Below are 26,473 nucleotides of genomic sequence, written 5' to 3'. Positions count from 1 at the left end.
CTTGAGACACCAGGTGATGCCTCACTGCAGTCACACTGGCTCCTGTGTCTCTAAGAGCCTCAGCTTTCTTACCATTGATGGTAACCACCTGCCCATATTTTTTAGTGTTAGAGGGCAGGTAGCTTGTAGGGACCATCTCACTGTCTCCTAGTGAGACTAGGGTCATCTGAACAGGATCTCCACCCCCCGGGACCATCACTTCTCCTCCTAAGTGAACACTGGTCACTTGTCGGGGCGGAGCACCAGTGGGTGCTGGTTTTCCAAACAGGCGACACTTGGGGTCACTGGCTATGTGCCCCGGGTCACCACATTTGTAACAATTGAAGGGCCCCTTTGGAACAGGTCGACCTGTCGGGGCCCCATTCTGCTTAGGGGGTGGGGGAGGCTGAGAACCTTTCTGCTGGTCCCCTTGGGGATTACTTTGGGGGCCTTTTTGGAACCCTTTCTGTTTTCCCTTGTCCCCCCCACTCTTCTGCTGGGGACCCTGCCCACCCTTGGCGGAGTCTCCCACTGGACCCTTGTGGACCCTGGTGCTGAGCCAGCGGTCCGCCTCCTCAGCAAGTTTCCTCGGGTTGGACAACTTGCTATCAATCAGGTGCTGGCGTAACTCAGGAAAACATTGATCAGACAAGTGCTCCCATGCAATTAAATCAAAGAGACCTTGAAAATCATTCACTTTGTTACCCTTCACCCAACCATCCAGTGCTCTGCAAAAAAAAGTCACAAACTCCACATACGTATTCCCAGGCCGCTTATTACACCCCCTAAACTTCTGCCTATACATTTCAGGGGTAAGCCCATACCTGGTCATTAAAGCTTCTTTCATATGGGGATAGGATCTCTGGTCTTCAGTGGGCAAATCTAGCAGGGTGTCCCTTCCTTCGCTAAGGAACCTTCCCCATAGCCCCGCTCCCCAATCCTTCTCAGGGACCCGGTGGGAAAGCATGGCTACCTCATATGCCCTAAACCACTGTCCTATGTCATCCCCCTTAAAGAACTCTTTAACTACATCTTTGGGGATGTGCACTCTTGACTCTACCTGCACCGGCGTTGTGCTGCCACCAGAGGGAGGATGATCCAAGGCTTTCTCTTTTAGACTCATCTCCCTCATTTTCATATCATACTCAAACTGGAGTTTTCTTTCTTCCAGAGCCATTTTTTTGCTTTCAAGCTCCATTTGGCCCTTCAAATTCAATTCTGCCATCTTGATCTCATGATCCCTGGTTGCCTGTCTGTCTGCCAGCTCCTCTGGCGACAGGCCTCTGCCAAGGCTAAGAACGCTGTCTGGTTTTTCCAGACCCACAGGATCCACAGGTGCATTCTGATCCTCAGGTGCCTTCCTAGATTCAATCCAGGCTCTCATGGCCTTGTAGAACTCAGGTTTGTTTCTGCATCCTGCGTGTGGAACCTTGAGTTTCCTGCAAAAATAACTCAACTGCTTCTTTGTGTAGTCATCCAGCTTTGATGCGTCCCATTCTAGCCCTTGCGCACTAGAGGCTATGGACTCTCCTCCATCAATGCTGTTTGTGCCAGGCATGTTCGCAACACTAGGGATCTTCTTCTTTAGCAAAATTAAAAAATCAAAAAGTCTGTGGCTAAGTTACTGGACTGTAATCACTATGCAATGGTCAGTAGCTAAGGTAAAACACTGCAAATGTAAATTCGCGAATCCCACCGCTGCCACCAATGTAGGAAGGGGGAGTCTCTGGTTGGCGCAGTGCAACACTGGCGACAAGCAGGGCCTCTCTCTTCCTCGTCAGGGCTGAGGGTTACCTTCAAGACAACCTCTGCTTACCCTCTAGGTAGTGTGGCTTAAGCAGTCTTAGGCTAATCTCTGGGGCATGTAGGGTTAAACATTTGCAATATCATACCATCACAACCAACCCACCACACAATGACACCAAACTGTATTTGTAAAAATATATGTTCTTTATATAAATCTCAAGCAGGCTTGTAAATACAGTCTTGGTTACTTCAAATGCAGGTTCCAGTTACTCTTTATGAAAAAGGCACAGTTCTTGAATAAATGCGGTCTTTTGGGCCTTCTGCCCAGCTTTACGAAGGTTCAAGGGTCTTAGAGCGCTTCTAGGCGCTTTCCGCTGTCTCAGCTGCCGAAATGAGCTACCCGGCGGGGCCTGACTCGGGAAGAGGGGGCCGCGGGCTTTCGGGAGCGTTAGGCGGGGCCTCGGGGGCCAAGAGCAGAGCGAGCCTCTGCTTCAGGGGCGGCTCGCGCTGCCAGCGGTTGTGCGGCTCCCGGGGTGCCGGAGATCAGTCAGCGCGGTGCGAGCTCGGGTTGCAGGACGCTCGCACCGCGACGGGCCAAAGACAGTACCTTGAACTTCTTGGGGTGATCTTTGAAGAGGACGGCTGCAGGGGAGGGAGCTGTCCCACGTCGCGTTGCTTCCTTGACGGGCGAGGCGAGCTGCGGCTCGAGGCAGCAGGTCACGGGTCACCCGGGGCGGCGGTGCTCGATGGGGTCTCAGGTCCTTCGCTCAGTCTCCTCTTCGGTCCTGACGGCGGCGGCTGGGTGTGGCGCAGTGGCAGTACGGTCCCCAAGTGCGGGACGTACCCAGCCAAAGTGCCGGTCGCGGTGCTGTCCCTTCAGCGGGGCGGCAGGCCAGACGCTGCTGGCGAGGGAGATGACAAGGGCGGCAGTCCGTCTTTGCGGGGGAATCTACGGCGCTTGGGCCCAGTAGACTTCGGTGCTTGGACCGGACGGGTCCTCCGTTACTTTGCTCTCGTGGGGCCAGGTGCAGATGCCGTCACGGTGTTCAGTCCAGCGGCGGGCTGGGCTTCACGTTGTTATGGCGATCTGCTCACCCACGGTCACGGTGTGCAGGGGGCTTGATGCTCTTGTCTTCCTCAGGCAGCGCTGCAGCGATAAGCAGCACACACAGCAGATGCTTTGGTCAGGGGTTAGCGCTCACTGTTCCTGGAGCGCTGGTCAGGGGGCAAGTTCAGCAGCAAGCCCTTGGAGATCTTTTTAGCAGAGTTTGGCACAAAGTTCAAAAATAAAGCAAAAGTCTCTTGTAGTCTTTTCTTCTCCTCTCCTTTGGCAGCAAGGCACCAGACACAGGCCAGAGTCAGCACTCCTCCTTGTAGTCCTTCCAGGTCCTTCTCTTCGGGCAGAGGTTCTCTTGTAGCACAAACAGGATCTAATTTACAAGGAGCAGGGCTCCTACTTTTATACCCAGTTTCTTTTGTTCTAGCAAGCCAGGGGGGCCTCTGCATAACTGCTCCAGTCTCTGAGTACTTGTTGTGGGTACTTGTGACTTCTGCATTCAGTGTGAGGGCAGGCACATCAGCCGCTCCCCAGGGGGGCGGAGCCAGCATTGAGAGGGCAGGAGTGGCCTGAGCACTTTGTTTACAAGCTTCGGTCCTTCCTGGGCCAGGTGCAGGCTGAGTCATCAGTCGCTCCCCAGGAGGGCGGAGCCAGCATTGTGGAGGCAGGGGCACAGCCTGATGCATCATTCAGGGGAAACTCCCACCACCCATTAAGGGGTCCTCCTGCTAATCACTACCTGTCAACTCCCAGCCCTGTCACTCACACACACCAGACAGTCAGATCCACATCCAAGCAGAGGCGGGCTGAAATGGTTAGGCAAGCAAATGCTAACTTTCTAAAAGTAGCATTTGCAAACACAGGATATTAAAATAAACTTTACTAAAAGAAGTATTTTATTATTCTGAGTTCAGGCATACTAAACACGAATTTCTACCATGTTCCCTGAGCCTGCTGGGATTATAGAGTGTAATAATTCCAGCAGCCCATCTGGCCTAGAAGGGAACAGGTAGCCTTACAATAGTGAAAAACGACTTTGGCAGTAATTCACTATTAGAACATGCCACACACATCAGGGCATGTTCTACCTTACACTTACAATGCACCCTGCCCTCTGGCCTACCATAGGGGTGACTAATATGAAGGTTAAGGGAAGGTTTAGGGGCTGGCAAGTGTGTGCACTTGCCCAGCCAGGGTGACAGTACCAGACTGCACGCAGGTTCTGCAATGGCAGACCCTAGACACATTTTAAGGCTGCTTCTGTGGGTGGCGCAACCAGCGCTGCAGGCCCACTAGCAGTATTGGCATTCACAAGCCCTGGCACTCCTGGTGCACTTTACTAGGGACTAACAGTGAATCCAATGAACCAATCATGGACATCAATCATATGTACACTTTACAGTAGGGAGCACTTGCACTGCGGCACGGGTTGGCCGTGGCGCAGTGCCCTGAGTAGCAGACACCATCAAAACATTGGAGGCACAACAGCAAAAAGTGGAAGGGAAACTCACGCCAAGGTGCCAGGTCTAACACGTGTCCCCTCCAGCTGAAATGTGGGGAGAACTACCCTTCCCCAGGGAGTTCCTCATCACTAAGGCGGAAAAATCTGGACAGACCATCAGCGTTGGCGTGATCTGTGCCAGGGCGGTGTTCCACCGTGAAGTCCATACCCTGTAGGGAGATGGACCACCTCAACAGTTTTGGGTTCTCACCCCTCATTTGCATCAACCATCTGAGGGGCCTGTGGTCCGTCTGAACCCGGAAGTGAGACCCAAACAAGTAGGGTCTTAGCTTCTTCAGCGCCCAGACCACAGCAAATGCTTCTCGCTCTATTGCACTCCACCTACTTTCCCGTGGAAGTAACCTCCTACTGATGAAGGCTACGGGTTGGTCCCAGCCCTCCTCAGTCATCTGTGAGAGAACAGCCCCTACACCATGCTCTGAAGCGTCTGTTTGCACTATGAATTCCTTGGAGAAATCAGGAGCCAGGAGCACGGGCGCCGTGCACATGGCAGTCTTCAGGGTGTCAAAAGCCTTCTGACAGGTGTCAGTCCAAATCACATTCCTGGGCTGCTTCTTAGAAGTCAGTTCTGTCAAGGGGGTCACAATAGTGCCATAGCCCTTGACAAACCTCCTGTAATACCCAGTGAGCCCCAGGAAGGCTCTCACTGCAGTCTGGGTCTTGGGGGGTTCCCAAGCCAGGATGGTCTCAATTTTGGGTTGCAAGGGTGCCACCTTGCCACTCCCCACTTGGTGTCCCAAGTACACCACTGAACCCTGCCCAATCTGGCACTTGCTTGCCTTGATTGTGAGGCCTGCCTTGCGCAGCGCCATCAACACTTCCCAGAGGTGCCGCAGGTGTTCTGGCCAGGTGCCACTGAACACTGCGATGTCATCCAGGTAGGCGGCACTGAACTCATCCAGCCCGACCAACACCTGGTTGACCAACCTCTGAGGGGTGGCAGGGGCATTCTTCATCCCAAATGGCATAACCCGGAACTGGAAATGCCCATCTGGTGTGGAGAATGCTGACCTCTCCTTTGCCCCATCGGTCAAGGCGATCTGCCAGTACCCAGACGTTAAATCAAACGTGCTGAGGAACCGGGCAGCCCCTAGCCGATCAATGAGCTCATCAGCTCTGGGGATAGGGTGCGCGTCAGTCTTGGTGACTGAATTGAGTCCTCTGTAGTCCACACAGAACCGGAGTTCAGGTGTGGCTCCCGGCGCAGCAGCCCTTGGGACCAAGACCACGGGGCTGGACCAAGGACTGCTGGAAGACTCAACCACCCTAAGAGCAAGCATCTTGGAGACCTCCTCCTTGATGCAGGCCCGGACCCTGTCAGTTACCCTGTAAGCCTTATGCTTCACAGGTAAGCTGTCTCCTGTGTCCACATCATGGACGCACCAATCTGTGACACTAGGAACCAGGGAGAACAGGTCTGGAAACTGCCCCAGCAACTGGCGGCAGTCTTCCTGTTGCTCAGGGGTCAGGGTGGGTGAGAGGTTAACTCCATCCACTGACCCATCTTTCTCACAGGCCACTAAGAGGTCAGGAAGAGGCTCAGACTCCTCTTCCATTCCATCATCAGTGGCCAACAGCATGCCCACTTCGGACCTTTTCAAGTGGGGCTTGAGGCGGTTGACATGTAAGACCCTTAAAGGATTCCTGGGCGTCTTCATGTCCACCAAGTATGTCACTGAGCTCTTGCGCTCCACAACCTCAAATGGGCCTGTCCACTTATCCTGAAGTGCACAGGGTTCCACTGGGGCCAAGACATACACCTCCTGTCCAGGCTGAAGCTCTACCAGAGTGGCATTCTGGTCGTACCACCGCTTCATCTCCTCCTGGCTTGCTTCCAGATTTGCCTCAGCAAGTTGTCTGAAGCGCCTGGTTTGGTTTCTGAAGGCCAGCATGTAGCTATATACATTCTGGGGAGGTTTCCTGGGAGATTGCTCCCAGCCTTCCTTTACCAAACTCAGTGGTCCTCTCACGGGGTGACCATACAGCAGCTCAAAGGGGCTGAACCCTAGAGACTTCTGTGGCACCTCGCGGTATGCAAAGAGCAGGCATGGTAAGAGGACGTCCCACTTACGCCTCATTGGACCTTCCAGGCCCATGATCATGCCCTTTAGGGTTCGGTTGAATCTTTCAACCAACCCATTTCCTTGGGGATGGTAAGGGGTGGTGAACTTGTAGGTTACACCACACTCTTGCCAAAGGGACTTCATATACTTGGATATGAAGTTGGTCCCTCTGTCGCTCACCACCTCTAGAGGGAACCCCACTCTGGAGAAAATTCCCATTAGTGCACGCCCCACCACGGGGGCCGTCACTGTCCTCAGAGGGATGGCTTCAGGGTACCGGGTGGCATGATCCACCAAGACCAGGATGAACCTGTTGCCCATGGCTGTCTTGGGGTCCAGAGGCCCAACAATATCAATACCCACTCGTTGGAATGGCGTACTGACCACAGGGAAGGGTTGGAGGGGAGCCTTGTTCTTCCCTCCGCTCTTCCCACTTGCCTGGCAAGTTGGACAGGTCCTACAATGAGCATCTGAGCTCTTGTGCATTTGGGGCCAGTAGAAGTGGGTGACAAGCCTGTCATAGGTCTTGTCCATCCCCAAATGTCCTGCTAAAGGCACATCATGAGCCAGTCCCAGTAGGAAGGCTCTGAACTTCTGGGGTACCACCAGCACACGGGCTGACCCAGGTTCAGCAGCCTTAGGCTCTGAGTACAGGAGGTCATTCTCCCAGTACACATAATGTGTTTTGGCCTGAACACCATTGGCCTGGTCTGCAGCCTGCTGCCGCATACCCACGAGAGAAGGGCATTCTTTCTGCTCCCTGCAGAATTCCTCCCTGGAGGGGCCTCCTTCTTGCTGCCAATGGGTCAGCTCAGGCAGGTCCCCCAGTTCGGCAATCTGTTCCCCAGTAGGCTCCAGGGCATCCCCCTCAAGGTCTGCTTCCTCCTGGACCGTGGGAACTTCAGGGGCCGGTTTCCCGCGCGCCCTGCGCCTTCTCCCTAAGGCCGGTTCCTGGGCCTCTCCGTCAGGCCCCAGGACCTCTTGATCACCCCTACTGGCTGCCATTGACCGGGTGGTCACGCACGCCCAGTCAGGTAGACCCACCATCTTCAGGTGAGTCGTTTTCTCCACCTTTTCCCAAGGGGAGTCCTCCAAGTCATTCCCTAGCAAACAGTCAACAGGCATGGCTTTCCTCACACAGACCTGCAGAGTACCAGAGACCCCCCCCCACTCGAAGGGAACTTGAGCCATCGGACACTGACTCTCTGAATTGTCAGCGTTGACAACCCTACAGTAGGCATGGGGTACAACCTGCTCTTGAGACACCAGGTGATGCCTCACTGCAGTCACACTGGCTCCTGTGTCTCTAAGAGCCTCAGCTTTCTTACCATTGATGGTAACCACCTGCCCATATTTTTTAGTGTTAGAGGGCAGGTAGCTTGTAGGGACCATCTCACTGTCTCCTAGTGAGACTAGGGTCATCTGAACAGGATCTCCACCCCCCGGGACCATCACTTCTCCTCCTAAGTGAACACTGGTCACTTGTCGGGGCGGAGCACCAGTGGGTGCTGGTTTTCCAAACAGGCGACACTTGGGGTCACTGGCTATGTGCCCCGGGTCACCACATTTGTAACAATTGAAGGGCCCCTTTGGAACAGGTCGACCTGTCGGGGCCCCATTCTGCTTAGGGGGTGGGGGAGGCTGAGAACCTTTCTGCTGGTCCCCTTGGGGATTACTTTGGGGGCCTTTTTGGAACCCTTTCTGTTTTCCCTTGTCCCCCCCACTCTTCTGCTGGGGACCCTGCCCACCCTTGGCGGAGTCTCCCACTGGACCCTTGTGGACCCTGGTGCTGAGCCAGCGGTCCGCCTCCTCAGCAAGTTTCCTCGGGTTGGACAACTTGCTATCAATCAGGTGCTGGCGTAACTCAGGAAAACATTGATCAGACAAGTGCTCCCATGCAATTAAATCAAAGAGACCTTGAAAATCATTCACTTTGTTACCCTTCACCCAACCATCCAGTGCTCTGCAAAAAAAAGTCACAAACTCCACATACGTATTCCCAGGCCGCTTATTACACCCCCTAAACTTCTGCCTATACATTTCAGGGGTAAGCCCATACCTGGTCATTAAAGCTTCTTTCATATGGGGATAGGATCTCTGGTCTTCAGTGGGCAAATCTAGCAGGGTGTCCCTTCCTTCGCTAAGGAACCTTCCCCATAGCCCCGCTCCCCAATCCTTCTCAGGGACCCGGTGGGAAAGCATGGCTACCTCATATGCCCTAAACCACTGTCCTATGTCATCCCCCTTAAAGAACTCTTTAACTACATCTTTGGGGATGTGCACTCTTGACTCTACCTGCACCGGCGTTGTGCTGCCACCAGAGGGAGGATGATCCAAGGCTTTCTCTTTTAGACTCATCTCCCTCATTTTCATATCATACTCAAACTGGAGTTTTCTTTCTTCCAGAGCCATTTTTTTGCTTTCAAGCTCCATTTGGCCCTTCAAATTCAATTCTGCCATCTTGATCTCATGATCCCTGGTTGCCTGTCTGTCTGCCAGCTCCTCTGGCGACAGGCCTCTGCCAAGGCTAAGAACGCTGTCTGGTTTTTCCAGACCCACAGGATCCACAGGTGCATTCTGATCCTCAGGTGCCTTCCTAGATTCAATCCAGGCTCTCATGGCCTTGTAGAACTCAGGTTTGTTTCTGCATCCTGCGTGTGGAACCTTGAGTTTCCTGCAAAAATAACTCAACTGCTTCTTTGTGTAGTCATCCAGCTTTGATGCGTCCCATTCTAGCCCTTGCGCACTAGAGGCTATGGACTCTCCTCCATCAATGCTGTTTGTGCCAGGCATGTTCGCAACACTAGGGATCTTCTTCTTTAGCAAAATTAAAAAATCAAAAAGTCTGTGGCTAAGTTACTGGACTGTAATCACTATGCAATGGTCAGTAGCTAAGGTAAAACACTGCAAATGTAAATTCGCGAATCCCACCGCTGCCACCAATGTAGGAAGGGGGAGTCTCTGGTTGGCGCAGTGCAACACTGGCGACAAGCAGGGCCTCTCTCTTCCTCGTCAGGGCTGAGGGTTACCTTCAAGACAACCTCTGCTTACCCTCTAGGTAGTGTGGCTTAAGCAGTCTTAGGCTAATCTCTGGGGCATGTAGGGTTAAACATTTGCAATATCATACCATCACAACCAACCCACCACACAATGACACCAAACTGTATTTGTAAAAATATATGTTCTTTATATAAATCTCAAGCAGGCTTGTAAATACAGTCTTGGTTACTTCAAATGCAGGTTCCAGTTACTCTTTATGAAAAAGGCACAGTTCTTGAATAAATGCGGTCTTTTGGGCCTTCTGCCCAGCTTTACGAAGGTTCAAGGGTCTTAGAGCGCTTCTAGGCGCTTTCCGCTGTCTCAGCTGCCGAAATGAGCTACCCGGCGGGGCCTGACTCGGGAAGAGGGGGCCGCGGGCTTTCGGGAGCGTTAGGCGGGGCCTCGGGGGCCAAGAGCAGAGCGAGCCTCTGCTTCAGGGGCGGCTCGCGCTGCCAGCGGTTGTGCGGCTCCCGGGGTGCCGGAGATCAGTCAGCGCGGTGCGAGCTCGGGTTGCAGGACGCTCGCACCGCGACGGGCCAAAGACAGTACCTTGAACTTCTTGGGGTGATCTTTGAAGAGGACGGCTGCAGGGGAGGGAGCTGTCCCACGTCGCGTTGCTTCCTTGACGGGCGAGGCGAGCTGCGGCTCGAGGCAGCAGGTCACGGGTCACCCGGGGCGGCGGTGCTCGATGGGGTCTCAGGTCCTTCGCTCAGTCTCCTCTTCGGTCCTGACGGCGGCGGCTGGGTGTGGCGCAGTGGCAGTACGGTCCCCAAGTGCGGGACGTACCCAGCCAAAGTGCCGGTCGCGGTGCTGTCCCTTCAGCGGGGCGGCAGGCCAGACGCTGCTGGCGAGGGAGATGACAAGGGCGGCAGTCCGTCTTTGCGGGGGAATCTACGGCGCTTGGGCCCAGTAGACTTCGGTGCTTGGACCGGACGGGTCCTCCGTTACTTTGCTCTCGTGGGGCCAGGTGCAGATGCCGTCACGGTGTTCAGTCCAGCGGCGGGCTGGGCTTCACGTTGTTATGGCGATCTGCTCACCCACGGTCACGGTGTGCAGGGGGCTTGATGCTCTTGTCTTCCTCAGGCAGCGCTGCAGCGATAAGCAGCACACACAGCAGATGCTTTGGTCAGGGGTTAGCGCTCACTGTTCCTGGAGCGCTGGTCAGGGGGCAAGTTCAGCAGCAAGCCCTTGGAGATCTTTTTAGCAGAGTTTGGCACAAAGTTCAAAAATAAAGCAAAAGTCTCTTGTAGTCTTTTCTTCTCCTCTCCTTTGGCAGCAAGGCACCAGACACAGGCCAGAGTCAGCACTCCTCCTTGTAGTCCTTCCAGGTCCTTCTCTTCGGGCAGAGGTTCTCTTGTAGCACAAACAGGATCTAATTTACAAGGAGCAGGGCTCCTACTTTTATACCCAGTTTCTTTTGTTCTAGCAAGCCAGGGGGGCCTCTGCATAACTGCTCCAGTCTCTGAGTACTTGTTGTGGGTACTTGTGACTTCTGCATTCAGTGTGAGGGCAGGCACATCAGCCGCTCCCCAGGGGGGCGGAGCCAGCATTGAGAGGGCAGGAGTGGCCTGAGCACTTTGTTTACAAGCTTCGGTCCTTCCTGGGCCAGGTGCAGGCTGAGTCATCAGTCGCTCCCCAGGAGGGCGGAGCCAGCATTGTGGAGGCAGGGGCACAGCCTGATGCATCATTCAGGGGAAACTCCCACCACCCATTAAGGGGTCCTCCTGCTAATCACTACCTGTCAACTCCCAGCCCTGTCACTCACACACACCAGACAGTCAGATCCACATCCAAGCAGAGGCGGGCTGAAATGGTTAGGCAAGCAAATGCTAACTTTCTAAAAGTAGCATTTGCAAACACAGGATATTAAAATAAACTTTACTAAAAGAAGTATTTTATTATTCTGAGTTCAGGCATACTAAACACGAATTTCTACCATGTTCCCTGAGCCTGCTGGGATTATAGAGTGTAATAATTCCAGCAGCCCATCTGGCCTAGAAGGGAACAGGTAGCCTTACAATAGTGAAAAACGACTTTGGCAGTAATTCACTATTAGAACATGCCACACACATCAGGGCATGTTCTACCTTACACTTACAATGCACCCTGCCCTCTGGCCTACCATAGGGGTGACTAATATGAAGGTTAAGGGAAGGTTTAGGGGCTGGCAAGTGTGTGCACTTGCCCAGCCAGGGTGACAGTACCAGACTGCACGCAGGTTCTGCAATGGCAGACCCTAGACACATTTTAAGGCTGCTTCTGTGGGTGGCGCAACCAGCGCTGCAGGCCCACTAGCAGTATTGGCATTCACAAGCCCTGGCACTCCTGGTGCACTTTACTAGGGACTAACAGTGAATCCAATGAACCAATCATGGACATCAATCATATGTACACTTTACAGTAGGGAGCACTTGCACTGCGGCACGGGTTGGCCGTGGCGCAGTGCCCTGAGTAGCAGACACCATCAAAACATTGGAGGCACAACAGCAAAAAGTGGAAGGGAAACTCACGCCAAGGTGCCAGGTCTAACACTGGACAAACTGCCATGGGCCCCAGAGTGGAACGTGTACTGCAACTGTGTAGGATGTAGCAGCCTCCAAGCATCGACAAGCCCAAAAGTCTCCAGCAAGTCGCTAAGCCACCTGTGCGCCCTAGGCAGGTCTCTGGGTGGATGTCGGACAGAAGCGCCAGATACAACAGAGTTAAAGTCCCCACCCAGGATCAGAAGCCCTTCCGGTAAACCCAAAAGGACACCACATAAGTCAGCGAAGGTTAAGGTCTGCAAGCCCGGGGGAACATAAATCGAAAGAATGGACAAGGTCTTCCCCTCCCATCTACCAGTGAGCACAGCATAGCGCCCCCTATCATCAAGTGTGACGTCATCAACTGCAAAGGGAAGGGAGGACCGAAGAAGGATGCCAGCTCCCCTAGACCCAGAGGTAAACCCCGCATGGGCCACTAGGCGGTAACCACGTCGATTAAGAGCCTGACAAGCGTTCCCTATCAAATGGGTCTCTTGCAAGAGGACAATATCGGGGGAATGCCGCTTAAGGTATCTCAAGACAATACCCCGCTTAATCCTGTCTCCCAAACCATTGACGTTCCAGGATAGGAGTCTCAACTCTCCGCCCCCCATCTCCAATGCATGAGAGCAGAACCCACATAGAACACCACAGTCAATACAATGCCTCGTGAAGAAACAAAAACACACAAACTTACCCACGGTACTCCCCCCACCCTGCACCCCTGCGTAAGACTAAAAAGCCACCCCAACTTGCAGTGTGCCTGTCGCCCCATATCTAAACTAACTACGCTAAGAACCCAGGAGGAGGAAGAGACCCCGTTTTACCCCCCGCCACCCCCGGGCTGAACAGGGTTTAAAAGGTCCCAAGGACAAACTCAGCTGACAAAAAGTTCAGATGTCAGGATCCACCGGCAAAGTCCTCACTCGGCCACACCCCCGTCGGCGCCACCAGGGTGTCCGGAACGTTCCTGTCCCTCGGGGAGTGCATCAAGCCAGTCACTGACATTATCAGGGCGGTCAAAAAAGAATGTACGTTCCCGATACTCAATCCTCAGTCTGGTGGGGAACAATAAGGAGTATTTCAAACCCAAGTCTCGCAGGCGCCTCTTGACCCCCTGAAATCCGAGTCTCTGCTTCTGAACAAGCGGCGAATAGTCAGGATAAAAGGAAATGGAGGCATTGGCAAATTTCACCGGTCCTTTGTCTCGCGAAGCCTGCAGCACAGCGTCCCGATCTCGAAAATGAAACAGCCTGGCGATGATGGGTCTCGGAGGAGCACCCAGCTTAGCCTTCCCGCCGGGAACACGATGAGCCCGTTCCACCGCAAAAAATTTACTAAGTCCCGCAGGAGCCAAATGGTTGGAAACCAAGTCTTCAACCAGGAGATCAGCCCCCTCGGTCTCAGAATCCTCCGGAACGCCAATAAGACGTACGTTGTTGCGGCGGGCCCTATTTTCATAATCCTCAAGACGGCGGGCCAGTTGGTCATGAGAGGATCGGAGAGTACCAAGTTCCGCTTGGGCGTCCGAGACATCAGTGACCAAACTGGAGGTCTTCAAGCCCAACGATTCCACTCTCTCGTTGGTTTTAGAAAGATCCACTCTAATCAGCGTGATATCGATGGCCACCGTGTCGATCTTAGTCGCCAAGGCCTCATATTGTTGCCCCATAGAGGCCTGCAAGGTGACAATGGCTCCCATAACGTCCTTCAAGGACGGGTCAGAAGTCTCCGGAAAGAGGGTCTTAGAGGTGTCCGAAACACGGCTCACAGCGCCGGGCGAACCCTTGGCATGTGCATAGTGGTCCATGGTGTTGGTCTGATGTTGGCCGCCACGCAGAGGCGCCTTGGCCTTCCGCTTCTCCAGAGGTTGTCCGGTGGCCATCTTGGAAAACGGACCCCGGAGGGGTCCCTGCGACCTGGTGAAAATGGCCGGGAGCAAGCGTCCAAAAAATCAATAAGACCTAGTTCAGACTTTGCGGACCAAAGTAAATTGAGCCGTGGGCAGGTAGCCAGGGGGCCCCACACAGGAGAGAGGGCAACTGGACGATCGTAGCCAGCGAAAGGCCGCACCCCTACCAGTGGAGTCCGGGAATCGAAACTGAAAGTCAGGAGGGGTCGACCCAGCGGGGACCCTCGCAGCCGTTGTTGATCAACTGCTCCTCGGTTCGCTCCAAAACCGAACCCCCGGTCCGCCTCGGGGTGGGTCTCAAAACGTAGAAATAGCGTAAAAGTGGACCCCGACGTCCAATTTCGATGCTTCAAAGTGTCTGGTGATCAGCAAGGATATGCGGACAAAAGCCCGTCGATGAAATCAGGATGGCGCCAGGATAATCGTAGGAGGTGGCACGGGTCTGGGGAGCTCTGTGCTCACGCGACCATCTTGGATGCCCGCGTAGCTCCTCCTGAATAAGTACTCTTGACTTGTTTTCACGTTCCCTACCTTGCACCATTTCCCACCACTTTCACTCCCTTCCCCATTACCTGTTGGGCTCTATTATTTGTGAACTTATGTACTCATGCATTGTACTGAATATGTGTGGGAGTACATTGTGATTAAATAACAACGTACTCCTAAGTTGAATATTTCTGTCTACTTTTTCTAAAACCAGTTTTGTACTGTGTCTCTCCCTTTTCTGGGACCCCCCTCTTTTGTACTCCAAGCATACAAAGCCTGCGCTGAGGAGGTTAGGCAAGACCCAAATGGGCAGCTTTTGATTGCCTTGTAGAAAGCTTTTAAACCTGTGGCACCTGCAACATTGACCAGATGGGTAAGATGGCTCCTGATGAAGGCAGGGATTCATATATCATGGTTTGGGGCTTACTCTGCAAGAGGAGCAATGGCATCTAATGCCTTTGCTTTGCGCTCCAAGTTAGAAGATATTATGAAGGCGGCTGATTGGTCATTGGTATCTCCTTTCAATGTCCTCTATCAGAAGCTATTGTGGATGTGACTTCACTGGTGGTAACACAGCTTTAAATGAGAATACATGGAGCCTCCAGTCCTGAAATGGAATAAAAATATTTCAAGCTTTCGCAACAAGAATTTTCAGTTTTATTAAGGACACAGAGGCGAGGATTATCCCACCCTAAATGGTTAATTCAAAAGAGTTGGTTATGGTATTTTTTGAGATGCTGACATTGTTTTTCTATATGTATTTAGGGGATTAGTAGCTATCATTGCGGCTAAGTTTCTCTTTCTTCAGGAAATGACCAGAAACTGGGGTGAAGAGGCTTGAAGCAGAGTAGTTGCAGGGATTGTTCGACTTCATTTGATGGAGACGGAAGGTGTTGTAGCCCTGACGTTGTCCCTCTTTCCAGTTTTTCTTCACGAAGAAGCCTGTCAGAGTTCGGATTGGTGGATGGACTGTTTGAGTTGATAGATCTTTGGGATGTGAAGTCGTTGGACATTCAAAGGGTTATGTTTGTTGGTTAACTGGTCTACTTGTGCAAAGAAAAAAGTGGCCAAAATTGTGGTTCAGGTACTTAAAGGGATAGTCATGAGGTGATTAGTACAACTGATCTGTGACAGTGTTCACATTGTTCATGGAAAATGTTGTTTGATTTTCACTGTGTTTTAATTGGCTGCTGTCAGTCTTACAGGAAAGATGGAGAAGCATAATCCGTTGAACAGTGCAACATGGTAGACAGCTCTGTGTTTTGTTTATTTTTATAGCGAGCCTGCAGGCAGCATGCATGTGCTGCTGCTTGCAGCGAATCTCTTGAATCTTTAAAAAAAATCTAAAAAGATACTTTTAGCCAACCCATTAGTGTCTTCATGGTCACTCTTGTGTCTTTGCTTCTCATTGGTATCCCACCCGGTTTCACTTTTAACTTCGTGTGTGCTTGTCCCTTCAATGGAACAGAGACCAAGTACTGATAATTAACATCCATCGCTGGTCGTATTTGGATTGAGGTCCTTTTTTTCTTCTCCCCTCCCCCATCATGTTGTTATTTTCGCTTGTTTTCTTTTATTTCTCGTCAACCTCTTGAGGATTAACAGAAAGTGTAAAGTCAAAGTATATTTTTCTACCATATAACAGTCCAACAAAACTTTCCTAGGATTTTTTTTTTACCTTAATATCAACCCAGGCAGGAGATACTCTAAATGTTGGTTCACCTGCAGCTCTCTTATTTCAAGAATTGCAGGAGCTTGTTTCTGAACACCCTGATTGTGTGAGAATCTACCATTACCTGAAGGAGATGTCTTTCTGTTGAGTGAACCGAAGAGCGCATTTTGCATTGCTCACTGAGGCAGAGCCTAACTCTGCCCATTGGCACACCAGATATGGCATCTAGGTGGTGCAGGTGCCAGAAGGCGAAAAATCATGTAAACCCTGAACTAGGCAGACATTATCGCCCCCTCTTGTCAACCTGCCAGCCTCTATCCCACTCCACTTTTCCCAACTCTACTCCACTCTACCCCACCACAATCTACCCCACCCTATTGTACCCCACCCACTCCACTCTAATCTACCTCACACCAATCCACCCTAATCAACCCCACTCCAGTCCAGTCTACCCACCCCACTCCATTCTACCCGACTCTACTCTACCTCAGTCAACCCACTCTATCCCCTATTTACCTGACTGTACTCCAATCCACATCAATCCAATCTACCCTACCTGCTTTACCCCACTCCACTCACTTCTCCCCCACACCATTCTACCCCACTCTGCCCCAATCCACTCCAATCTACCCCGATATACCCCGCTCTACTCCGGTCTAACCCAATCTGCACCACTCCACTCAAAACTGCCCACCCCATCCATCCCAATCTACCCCACTCAACTCCACCACAGTCTACCCCACTCCACTCCTATTTACTCCGCTCCTCCTCACTCCTATCTAACCCACTCCACCCCAGTCTACCGCACTCCAATCGACCGCACCCCACTCCACTCTACTCTACTCCACTCCACTCCAATCCACCCCAATCCACTCTACCACAGTCTAACCTTTCCACACCCACTTTGGAGCATTGCTGCTTTATCTTGTTTCTGATTGAATGAGATGTCTACTGCTGACATCGGGGAACTATTTTTTAGGTCGAGCTTAGCGGCAGCGCGCATGCATAGCTCGCTCTGCGAGGCATGCTGTAGTAGAGTATGCTGTGGAAGCCTCCCCCACTCTCCTCTCATACTTTTCATTGGCTGGTGTCATTGTCCTTGGTAAATGCTGGCTTCCGATTCATTATAAGGCTTGTTAGTCCCTCCTTGTTACCGCCTTGTCGCCATTTGTTACTGCCCTTAAAGACTGGACCTTTTACTTGGCAAGTTTCACGGACTGCTTTATCTAGTAAGTCACCACTATTTTTGTTGTTATTGTCACTGATGGGGACAATGGCAGCTGCGTTTTTGGGTATGTGCATAAAGAGCGCGGCGCCTGCTTTAGGGACACTGCGATCATTTAAAATGTAAACTTTTTATAACTTTCATGTTGAGTGCGGCATCCACTTTTGGGAGACCACGCTTTGTTTATTTATTTATTTATTATTCATTTTTTTACTATCCGAGTGAGCGCGAGCCCTCTTCAGGGACTCTGCACTCTGTTTGCTTATGTTTTTTAAAAACCTTAATACTGAGCGCAGAAAAGAAAGCAAGTGCGGTGTCCTTGAAGTGGCGCTGCACTCCGTTTGAAACTTAAAGAAACATTTGCAATGCAACAGGTCGCGAATTGAAGCTATAGGCTTTGACATTTACAATGCCAATAGCTTAAACTTGTGTAAATGCGAGACCTATTGCATTGCAAGTGCTTGTTTCATTTGTTTTGCAGCACCTCATGGAAGTTCATGTTTTTTCTTGCTGTTTTCCCCATTCACTAGTTTGCCACCACATCATTGCACCCATACTCTTTTGGTGTTCTACCATTTCCATCTGCTCATCTGCTGCTTCACAAAGGCCCAGCAGCTGCAAAGCGCTAGCGGGCCGCTTGCTTCTGTTTTCTGTTGCTCTGCGCATGTTTTAAATGATTTCAATTACCGTTGTAAAATGGCTGTCACTCATTTTGGGATAGTAAATAAAAATAGCCACCGGTGCATTACTATGCATGCTCATGCACAGTAAATGCTTTGGAATTTTTTTCCTTTATCAGAAAACGGAATCCAAGAAGACTGCTGTACAAACATGCACCATTGCCACTTGGCCTTTTCTTTCTTATGGCTGGTGCCAATGGCATTGACAAAAAGCATTGGCTAAGGTTCGCACTTGACTTCTAAAGGCAAGACCTATTGGGTGTGCCCATGCTTATTTTTTAATGCCTTGTTAAAGTTATCCTTTAACATACAGAGTGTCATTTTCCAATGGGAGTTCCTACCATCGCTTAATTCAGATATTTGTCCTGGCCACTTTGAATTACTAATGGATTAATTGATAAAAAAAATTAGTGCAAAGTTATTGTTACTTGAAGTTTGTAGGACATTTTGCTTTGTGGGTGTCCTCATAGTGGCCAGCCTTGATCGTTTTGTTGCTGGCCAACACACTCCTGCATGGTTGGTTGGAAGAGTGGATGGATGAAGTGTGGCCTATGAGAGAAGACTTTTGTTTCATGAGATTTTAAGTGGCCTTCCGAATCTTGTATATTGACACTCTGCTAACCCTTGCAACTAAAAACAATTAAAATGAGCACATATTGATTTTATGTATTTAAAGACCTGACCAATGTATCTCCATTCAAGAGTGTTTTCTTGTTCCAGGATCAAAACCTTTTCCTCGCTATGGCTACAAGCCTTCTCCCCCGAATGGATGTGGGTCTGAAGTGTTTGGTGTCCATGTAAGTATTACTGTCCTTCAAGCAATATTTTGAGCACTTTAATTGGAGTTTTCCATCCAGTTGACTGACTTTTCTTAAACTTAGATGTGACTGTTGAGAAGGGCGAAGTAGAGTATACAGCCAAATGTAAAGTAAATATTCAGTGCATTACGTTGAAGAGATTTAGGATGTATTTGGCTCTAAAACTAGTTAGATGAAATCAAACCTCACTTAGTATATTTAATGAACGGTATTACTTGCCAGAATCCACACCTTTTTCTACATAGCATTTGGTTACTTTTGACATATTCATTTTTTTGATTAGTTCCCACCAATTTATTTGTGTAGTTAATCTCGACGGATCACTGGTGCTCCAGCACTCTTTCAAGCATGTCATCACTCCCCCCCCACTCCCTACTCTCTCCTCCTATTTCTCCATATTTCAATATCTCACGAAAATGATAGGAGTATGTAACATCCCATGCTCTACCCTTCTCCACCTCTGAATCATCATAATGTTTTTTTCAGAAAGTGTATGTATTCCTGAATAGGTTAATATCAGCTGTACTTTTCTTAATGTATTGATGCCAGTTATGAGAGTTGAACATTACATTCAGGAATGACATTTTATGCTGGATACTATTAGCAAGAAATAATATATGTTTTCCTTCACCTCTTACTGAGTGTTTTGCAGCTCAAGAGATGCATACTTGTACGGAAACATCTAGTATTTAAACTACGAGGATTAGTGGCTCCAAGTTGGGTGTGTTGACATGAATTAGATAATGGGAATTAACCTCGTTTTTGAGTCTGTTTTCAAACAACAGTGTTCTGCACATACAAAGTAGGGCATCCCTTTCCACCATGGATGTCTTGTTTGTCACTTTTATCCCTTTTCTCTTTATCCTGACTTGAACAGTCAACCAAGTTTACAGGTAGTCCTGGCACTGGGAATTCTTTAGCACCTGGGTTAAGATGGCTAGTCAGGCATGGTTAGTCAGACACAGTTGCCACAAGCCATTGGGTATTGGCTCCTAAATTATACACTACACACATATATGTATGTAAAGTATCGCCTGTGTAAAGCAGCAAAGTTGTTGCAGTATCACCATTGTTTATAGTGAAGGATGTGCTCAATTAAACAAAAACTCTGTGGTGTTAAAAATGTGCTTTCAGTGAAGGATCTGCTTGTATTTAGGTATGCAGTGGGAAGGGCAGAGGAAAGAGTTGAATGTACATTTTCACTAAGTAAGCACAAGTGCCTATGATACAGCAACTTGAAATAAGGAAGCACAATCATGTTTCATATTTTACTAGTTAATCATCATGCATACCCCGTCAGTCATTCTCGCTCGCTGATGTCTGGTCCTTTTTAGGTCGAAGCCTGCCCGACAACACAGCTGTCTGGTTGCAAAAATCTTATTGAGGACATGGTGCTAGCTGACCTGGAAAGCAGCTCCACCCATTGCTTTGCATTGTCTTTTTGTTTTGTCACGTTTATTTGCTCGCTTTCTGTTTGATGGTTTTCTTGGTTTTAGCTCTTCAATGTTCTGTTTTCTCCGCTGTGGAGCACGGCTTGTTTACCACTCTCTAGTTGGCTGCTTCTATGCCTCAACCAGTGTCCACTTTTGAGGAACTATAATTTTCCTTTTTTGTGAAGTACTCTATGTAAGTGCATGTATTTTCTAGTCCTCATCTCAATCGTGGGCTTTTCTCCCCCACCACTCTCCACTTTCCTCTGACTCTCATGTACGTTTGTTGGCCAACCATGCTTTTTGATCAGCAGAGCGAAAGATGTTTTGCAAACTGATCACAATTACTAGTCCCCACTTCTTTCTGTACCTCATTTGTGTTAGGAAAATAATGTTGACTGCGTTGGAAAGAAAACTGGAACCTTGAGAAGCAAGCATTGGCAAAGCCAATCTGTCCCGCCTATGTGAGAGAAATTAGCTTTGGCAATGTACATTAGCCATTATGTACACCAGGGTGGATGCTGTTCAGCATGGTTAAAGGTTAGTGACATGGGGTGGGGTTGATTGGGGTGGGGTAGATTGGGGTAGTGTTGATGGTGGTGGGGTTGATTGGAGTAGACTGGAGCAGGGTAGATTAGGGTAGATTGGAGTGGGGTAGATTCGGTGGATTATAATGTGGTAGAATGGAATGGAGTGAGGGTAGATTGGGTAGTTTGGAGTGTAGTAGATTAGGGTGAAGTGGGGTAGATTAGATTGAGGTGGGGTAGATTAGAGTGGGATAGATTGCGTGGATTATGGTAGGGTAGATTGAAGTGGTTGGAGTGAAATGTGGTAGTTTGGAGTGGGGTTGTTTTGAGTGGTGTAGTTTGGGATATATGTGAGTGGAGTGGGATCGTTTTGGTTAGGCTGGGGTAGATTTGAGTGGAGTAAATTGGGTTGGATTGGAGTAGGGTAGTTTGGAGTGGGGTAGGGTACATTGGATTGGGGTGGAGTAGGTTAGTTGGACTGGAGTTGGGTAGATTTAGGTGGCATGTGGTAGATTGGAGTTTAGTGGGGTAGATTGAGTACAGTTGAATGAAGTGTGGTGGAGTGGGGTAGATTGGGTGGATTTGAATGGGGTAGGTTGGGTGGAATTGGCTAGATTGTAGTGGAGTCACAAATGGAGTGGAGTGAGATTGAGGAAGAGTGGAGTCGGGTAGATTGGGGTGGAGTGGATCAGGGTGGAGTTGGTAGATTGGGTGGATTAGAATAAGGTAGACAAGAATGGGGTGGGGGAGATTGGAGTGTGGAGACTGGAGAGGGGTCGATTGAAGAGATATGATTGGAGTGGGGTAGATTGGAGTGGAGTAGGGTAGAGTGGAGTGAGGTGGAGTAGGATGTATTTGAAGTGGGATAGAATGGGGTGGGGTGGAGTGGAGTGGGGGAGGGGTAGATTATAGTGTGTTAGGTAGCGAGTTGTAGATTTGAATGGAGTGGGTTAGATTTGGGTGGAGTGGGCTAGAATTGAATGGGGTAGATTGGAGTGGAGGGGGCAGATTGTGGTAGATTGACGTGGTGTAGATTGTGGTAGATTGGGGTGGGGTAGGTTTTAGTGGAATAGGGTAGACTGGAGTTGAGTGTGTTAGATTGGAGTGTAGTAAATTGGGGTAGATTGGAGTAGTGTAGTTTGAGGTGGAGTGGGGTAGGGCAGATTGGATTGCGGTGGATTGGGGTGGAGTAGGTTAGATTGGACTGTAGTTGGGTAGATTTGGGTGGCATGTGGTAGATTGGAGTGTAGTAGGGTAGATTGAGTAGAGTGGAATGAAGTGTGGCGGAGTGGTGTAAATTTGGTGGATTTGAGTGGGGTAGATTAGAGGGGGTGGAGTGGTGTTGGATAGATTGGAGTGGAGTCGCAAATGTAGTGGAGTGAGATTGGGGACAGTGGAGTCGGATAGATTGGAGGGGAGAGTAGTGGAGTAGATCAATGTGGAGTAGGTAGATTGGGTCGAATAGAATAAGGTAGTTTGGAATGGGGTGGGGGAGATTAAAGTGTGGCGATTGGAGAGGGATAGATTGAAGAGAAATGATTGAAGTGGGGTAGTTTGGAGTGGGTAGATTGGAGTGGAGTGAAGTGGAGTAGGTTGGATTGCAGTGGGATAGAGTGGGGTGGAGTAGATTGGGTGGAGTGGGAAAAGGGTAGATTGGAGTCTGTTAGGTGGTGTGGGGTAGATTTGAGTGGGTTGGATTTGGATGGATTATGATAGAATTGAGTGGGGTAGATTAGAATGGGTTAGGTTGGGTTGGAGTGGGTTAGATTGGGTTGGACTGGGTTAGATTGGATTGGAGTGGGTTGGATTGGAGTGGGTTGGATTGGAGTGGGTTGGGTTGGATTGGAGTGGGTTGGATTGGAGTGGGTTGGATTGGAGTGGGTTGGATTGGATTGGAGTGGGTTGGGTTGGGTTGGGCTGGGTTGGGCTGGGCTGGGCTGGGCTTGGCTGGGTTGGGTTGGGCTGGATTGGGTTGGGCTGGATTGGGTTGGGCTGGATTGGGTTGGATTGGGTTGGATTGGATTGGGTTAAATTGTGGTAGATTGGAGTGGGGTAGATTACTGATTGAAAAGCCATGTCTTTAGCTGTTTCCTGAAGACCGGCTCCGAGTTTGCATTACGAATGAAGAGTGGTAGGGCGTTCCACAATTTAGGAGTTCTCGCCGAAAAAGCTCTACCTCTGAGAGGACACTTCGCGAATTTGGGGACAGAGAGCATGTTCAGAGTATTCGAGCGCAGTGACCGTACCTGCCTATAATGGGGTAATCTTAATTTAAGATAGTTAGGGCACTTACCCTGCAATGCCCGATAGGCAAAGTCAGGGCCTTCAATTCAATCCTGCTTTTCACAGGTAACCAGTGCAGACTATGCAGATGCGGAGAGACATGATGTCTGAAAGGAATATGTTTGATCAGCCTCGCAGCCGCATTCTGCACAATCTGTAGTCGCTGGGTCGCATACTTAGGCAGACCAAGATAGAGACCATTAGCGTAGTCCAGCCTGGATGTTACGGTGGCATGGACTACTAATTTACGGCAATCTTCTGGCAGTAGGTCCAAAATCTTTCAAAGATTTCAAAGTTTAGTAAAGCACCCCGCCGCTACCTGTTTGCTATGAGCAGAAAAGGAGAGGTCGTCATCTCATCTCACCCCCAGATTTTTGGCACTGGTGCTGGGGAAGGAGGGGGGGGGGGCATTCCGGTAGGCCACCAAAGATCGAACGAGGGCACAGGCCCCTTTCCAAAGAAGATAACTTCGGGAGAAAAACGGGACGAACTCGCGTTTGTCTTCACTTATGTGCTTTTTTATTCAATCCTCACAGCATGGAGTTTCTCAAGCAGCAAGCACAAATCTATGCGTTTCGGGATAGCATATCCCTTGTTCATTTGGCTCCAGGCTCTCAGTCTCGATATAGTGAGTCACATTATTACATCATTTCCTGTTTGATGTTATTTTGGCCCTCGGCCTTCTGGATGATGCACTTTTTTGCAATTTTTTTTATACATTTTTTTATCTGCAAAGCCTATGTCCTTCTGCTGCAACTGCCCTTTCCAACGCTGTATTGGGTGTTGTGATTGGTGCTGTGGTTACTGAGATTACCCGCCTCAAAGGTTTGGGCTCTCTCTTTATAATATTAGTATGGATATGTTTTTGGCCTCAAGAATGGTGGCCGCGCCATTAACGCTATTCAAGCCATCTATATATATAAAAATGAATGTATGTCTGTCTGTCTGTCTGTTTGTCCTTTATGCATTACTACACCATTCATCCGATCGCCATGAAACTTTGGGAAGTTGTTGAGTACACTCCCGCGAAGGTTTCTGGCATACATTTTTTTAAAATATCGGCCCTCCAGGGCCCTCATAATCTTTCGAATACTGATGTACGCACCAGACGGAAAAACAAAAAATTGTGTATCCACAAGCACTCGAATAAATAAATGGAATTAAAACAGCATTCATCCGATTGCCAGGAAACTTTGGGAATTGTTGAGTACACTCCCACGAAGGTTTCTGCCATATTTTGTTTTTAAATATCAGCCCCCCAGGGCCCTCCTAATCTTTCGAATACTGATGTATGCACAAAACGGAAAAACAAAAAATTGTGTATCCACAAGCACTCGAATAAATAAATGGAATTAAAACAGCATTCATCCGATCGCCAGGAAACTTTGGGAAGTTGTTGAGTACACTCTCGCGAAGGTTTCTGGCATAATTTTCTTTTAAATATCGGCCCCCCAGGGCCCTCATAATCTTTCGAATACTGATGTACGCACCAGACGGAAAAACAAAAAAATCTTGTATCCACAAGCACTCGAATAAATAAATAGAATTAAAATGACACTTTGAAATGTTTTCCATATTAAAATGAATACGTTTTAATAAAAATGACACCATGTAAATTGAATGTTATCATAACGAGTTTCCTTGAATTTCCTTTCTTAAGAGATCGCAGCAACGTGCGACGGGTAAGCTAGTAATATATATATTTTTAAGCGCTGCAGTTTTAAGCTACGCTTTGTTTTTTTGTCAACTGGCACGCTTCAGGTGTGAGAATAGCGGTGGCACATTTCTTTTGTTATGCGCCGCTCACCGAAATCCTTTAACACCCAGTTCATAATGGCACCCCCTCACAGCCCCTCATCCCCATTCGGCCCCCAGGTGCGGCGTTTTAGGTTTCAGCACGACACCCGCTTTCATATAACAGCGCGGGTACCAAGCCTAATATTTTAGCACAGTAGCCGCTTTTATGATTGTTTTCTTTCTTTTTTTAAATTAGCATGGCGCCCTCTTTACGCGCTGCCATAGGTATAAATTTGCAATTGGTATAAATGTGCACGGGTGCTAAGCTGCCAGTTAAAAATGCTTCTCGAACCTAAGCCTTAGTCCTTCTTATCAAAGGCTAATGAATCCCAGCCATTCTGTTCCTCTGCAAACCCTGACGCCTACATTCAACTCCTGAGTAACCGGATACATCGTTCAGACACTCTCTTCTCGGCATGTCACACGCTCCCCATCCCCTTACCCCGCCAAGGTGCTGGAAGCAAACTCCAGGGCTGTGCAAATCACACTCCTACCCCTCTCACCAGAGGCCTACTGACAAGATCTGGGGAGGGGGAGTGGTGGAGCAGGCCAGTGTACAAAACCCAGGCTTGCAGAGTCGGGGATTCTTTTCTCTTGTGACATTTTTGTGGTTTTTATCAGGCTTGCGGCCAGGAGTGAGGAAAGCATGTTTTCCTCCGCAAACGTTCCACAGGCTCCTTTGCAGGCTTCCTAGTGAGAGATAGTAGGGGATGGAACCTCACTCCTGCCGACACTTCTCCCATCCACCCTAGCCCTCCTAGTCACTCTGTCCTGAGCGCCATCATGAAGTATAAGTCTTCCGGAATACTCTGCGGTCACCACGCTAGTTGTCTGCAGTGTGTTTTAAATGTGACATCCCACCTGTGCCTGGGCTGCAAAACTTCACATACAGCCAGCCTCTATTTTTGAAATAAGTAGACTGCGAGAGAGAGAGAGAGAGAGAGAGAGAGAGAGAGAGAGAGAGAGAGAGATGGATGGAGAGATGGATGGAGAGATGGATGGAGAGATGGATGGAGAGATGGATGGAGAGATGGATGGAGGGAGAGATGGATGGATGGAGGGAGAGATGGATGGAGGGAGAGAGAGAGAGAGATGGATGGATGGATGGATGGATGGATGGAGAGAGAGAGAGATGGATGGATGGATGGATGGAGAGAGAGATGGATGGATGGAGAGATGGATGGAGAGATGGATGGATGGAGAGATGGATGGATGGAGAGATGGATGGATGGATGGATGGAGAGATGGATGGATGGAGAGATGGATGGATGGAGAGATGGATGGATGGAGAGATGGATGGATGGATGGATGGAGAGATGGATGGATGGATGGATGGATGGATGGATGGATGGATGGAGGGATGGATGGATGGATGGATGGATGGATGGATGGATGGATGGATGGATGGATGGAGAGATGGATGGATGGATGGATGGATGGATGGATGGATGGATGGATGGATGGATGGATGGATGGATGGATGGATGGATGGATGGATGGATGGATGGAGAGATGGATGGATGGAGAGATGGATGGATGGATGGATGGAGGGATGGATGGAGGGATGGATGGATGGATGGATGGATGGATGGATGGATGGATGGATGGATGGATGGATGGATGGATGGAGGGATGGATGGATGGAGAGATGGATGGATGGATGGATGGAGAGATGGATGGAGAGATGGATGAGAGATGGATGAGAGATGGATGGA

The 26,473-nt window shown here is 49.6% G+C and overlaps 1 protein-coding gene across 1 annotated transcript in view; it reads left to right on the top strand.

The window, feature by feature from the left end:
- Nucleotides 1-26,473, top strand: part of PLA2G12A (phospholipase A2 group XIIA) — a 123,682-nt gene that overhangs the window by 25,900 nt on the left and 71,309 nt on the right. Inside the window, exon 3 of the mRNA XM_078676678.1 lies at nt 18,624-18,700. Within this exon, the coding sequence (XP_078532804.1) occupies nt 18,624-18,700 (77 nt within the window). The remainder of the gene's footprint in view (nt 1-18,623; nt 18,701-26,473) is intronic.

The sequence above is a fragment of the Lissotriton helveticus genome, chromosome 2_1 (assembly GCF_964261635.1).
Source record: "Lissotriton helveticus chromosome 2_1, aLisHel1.1, whole genome shotgun sequence".
NCBI classification, from domain to species: domain Eukaryota; kingdom Metazoa; phylum Chordata; class Amphibia; order Caudata; family Salamandridae; genus Lissotriton; species Lissotriton helveticus.
The sequence above is the reverse complement of the archived record's forward strand: the minus strand, read 5'-3'. Positions and strand labels throughout refer to the sequence as shown.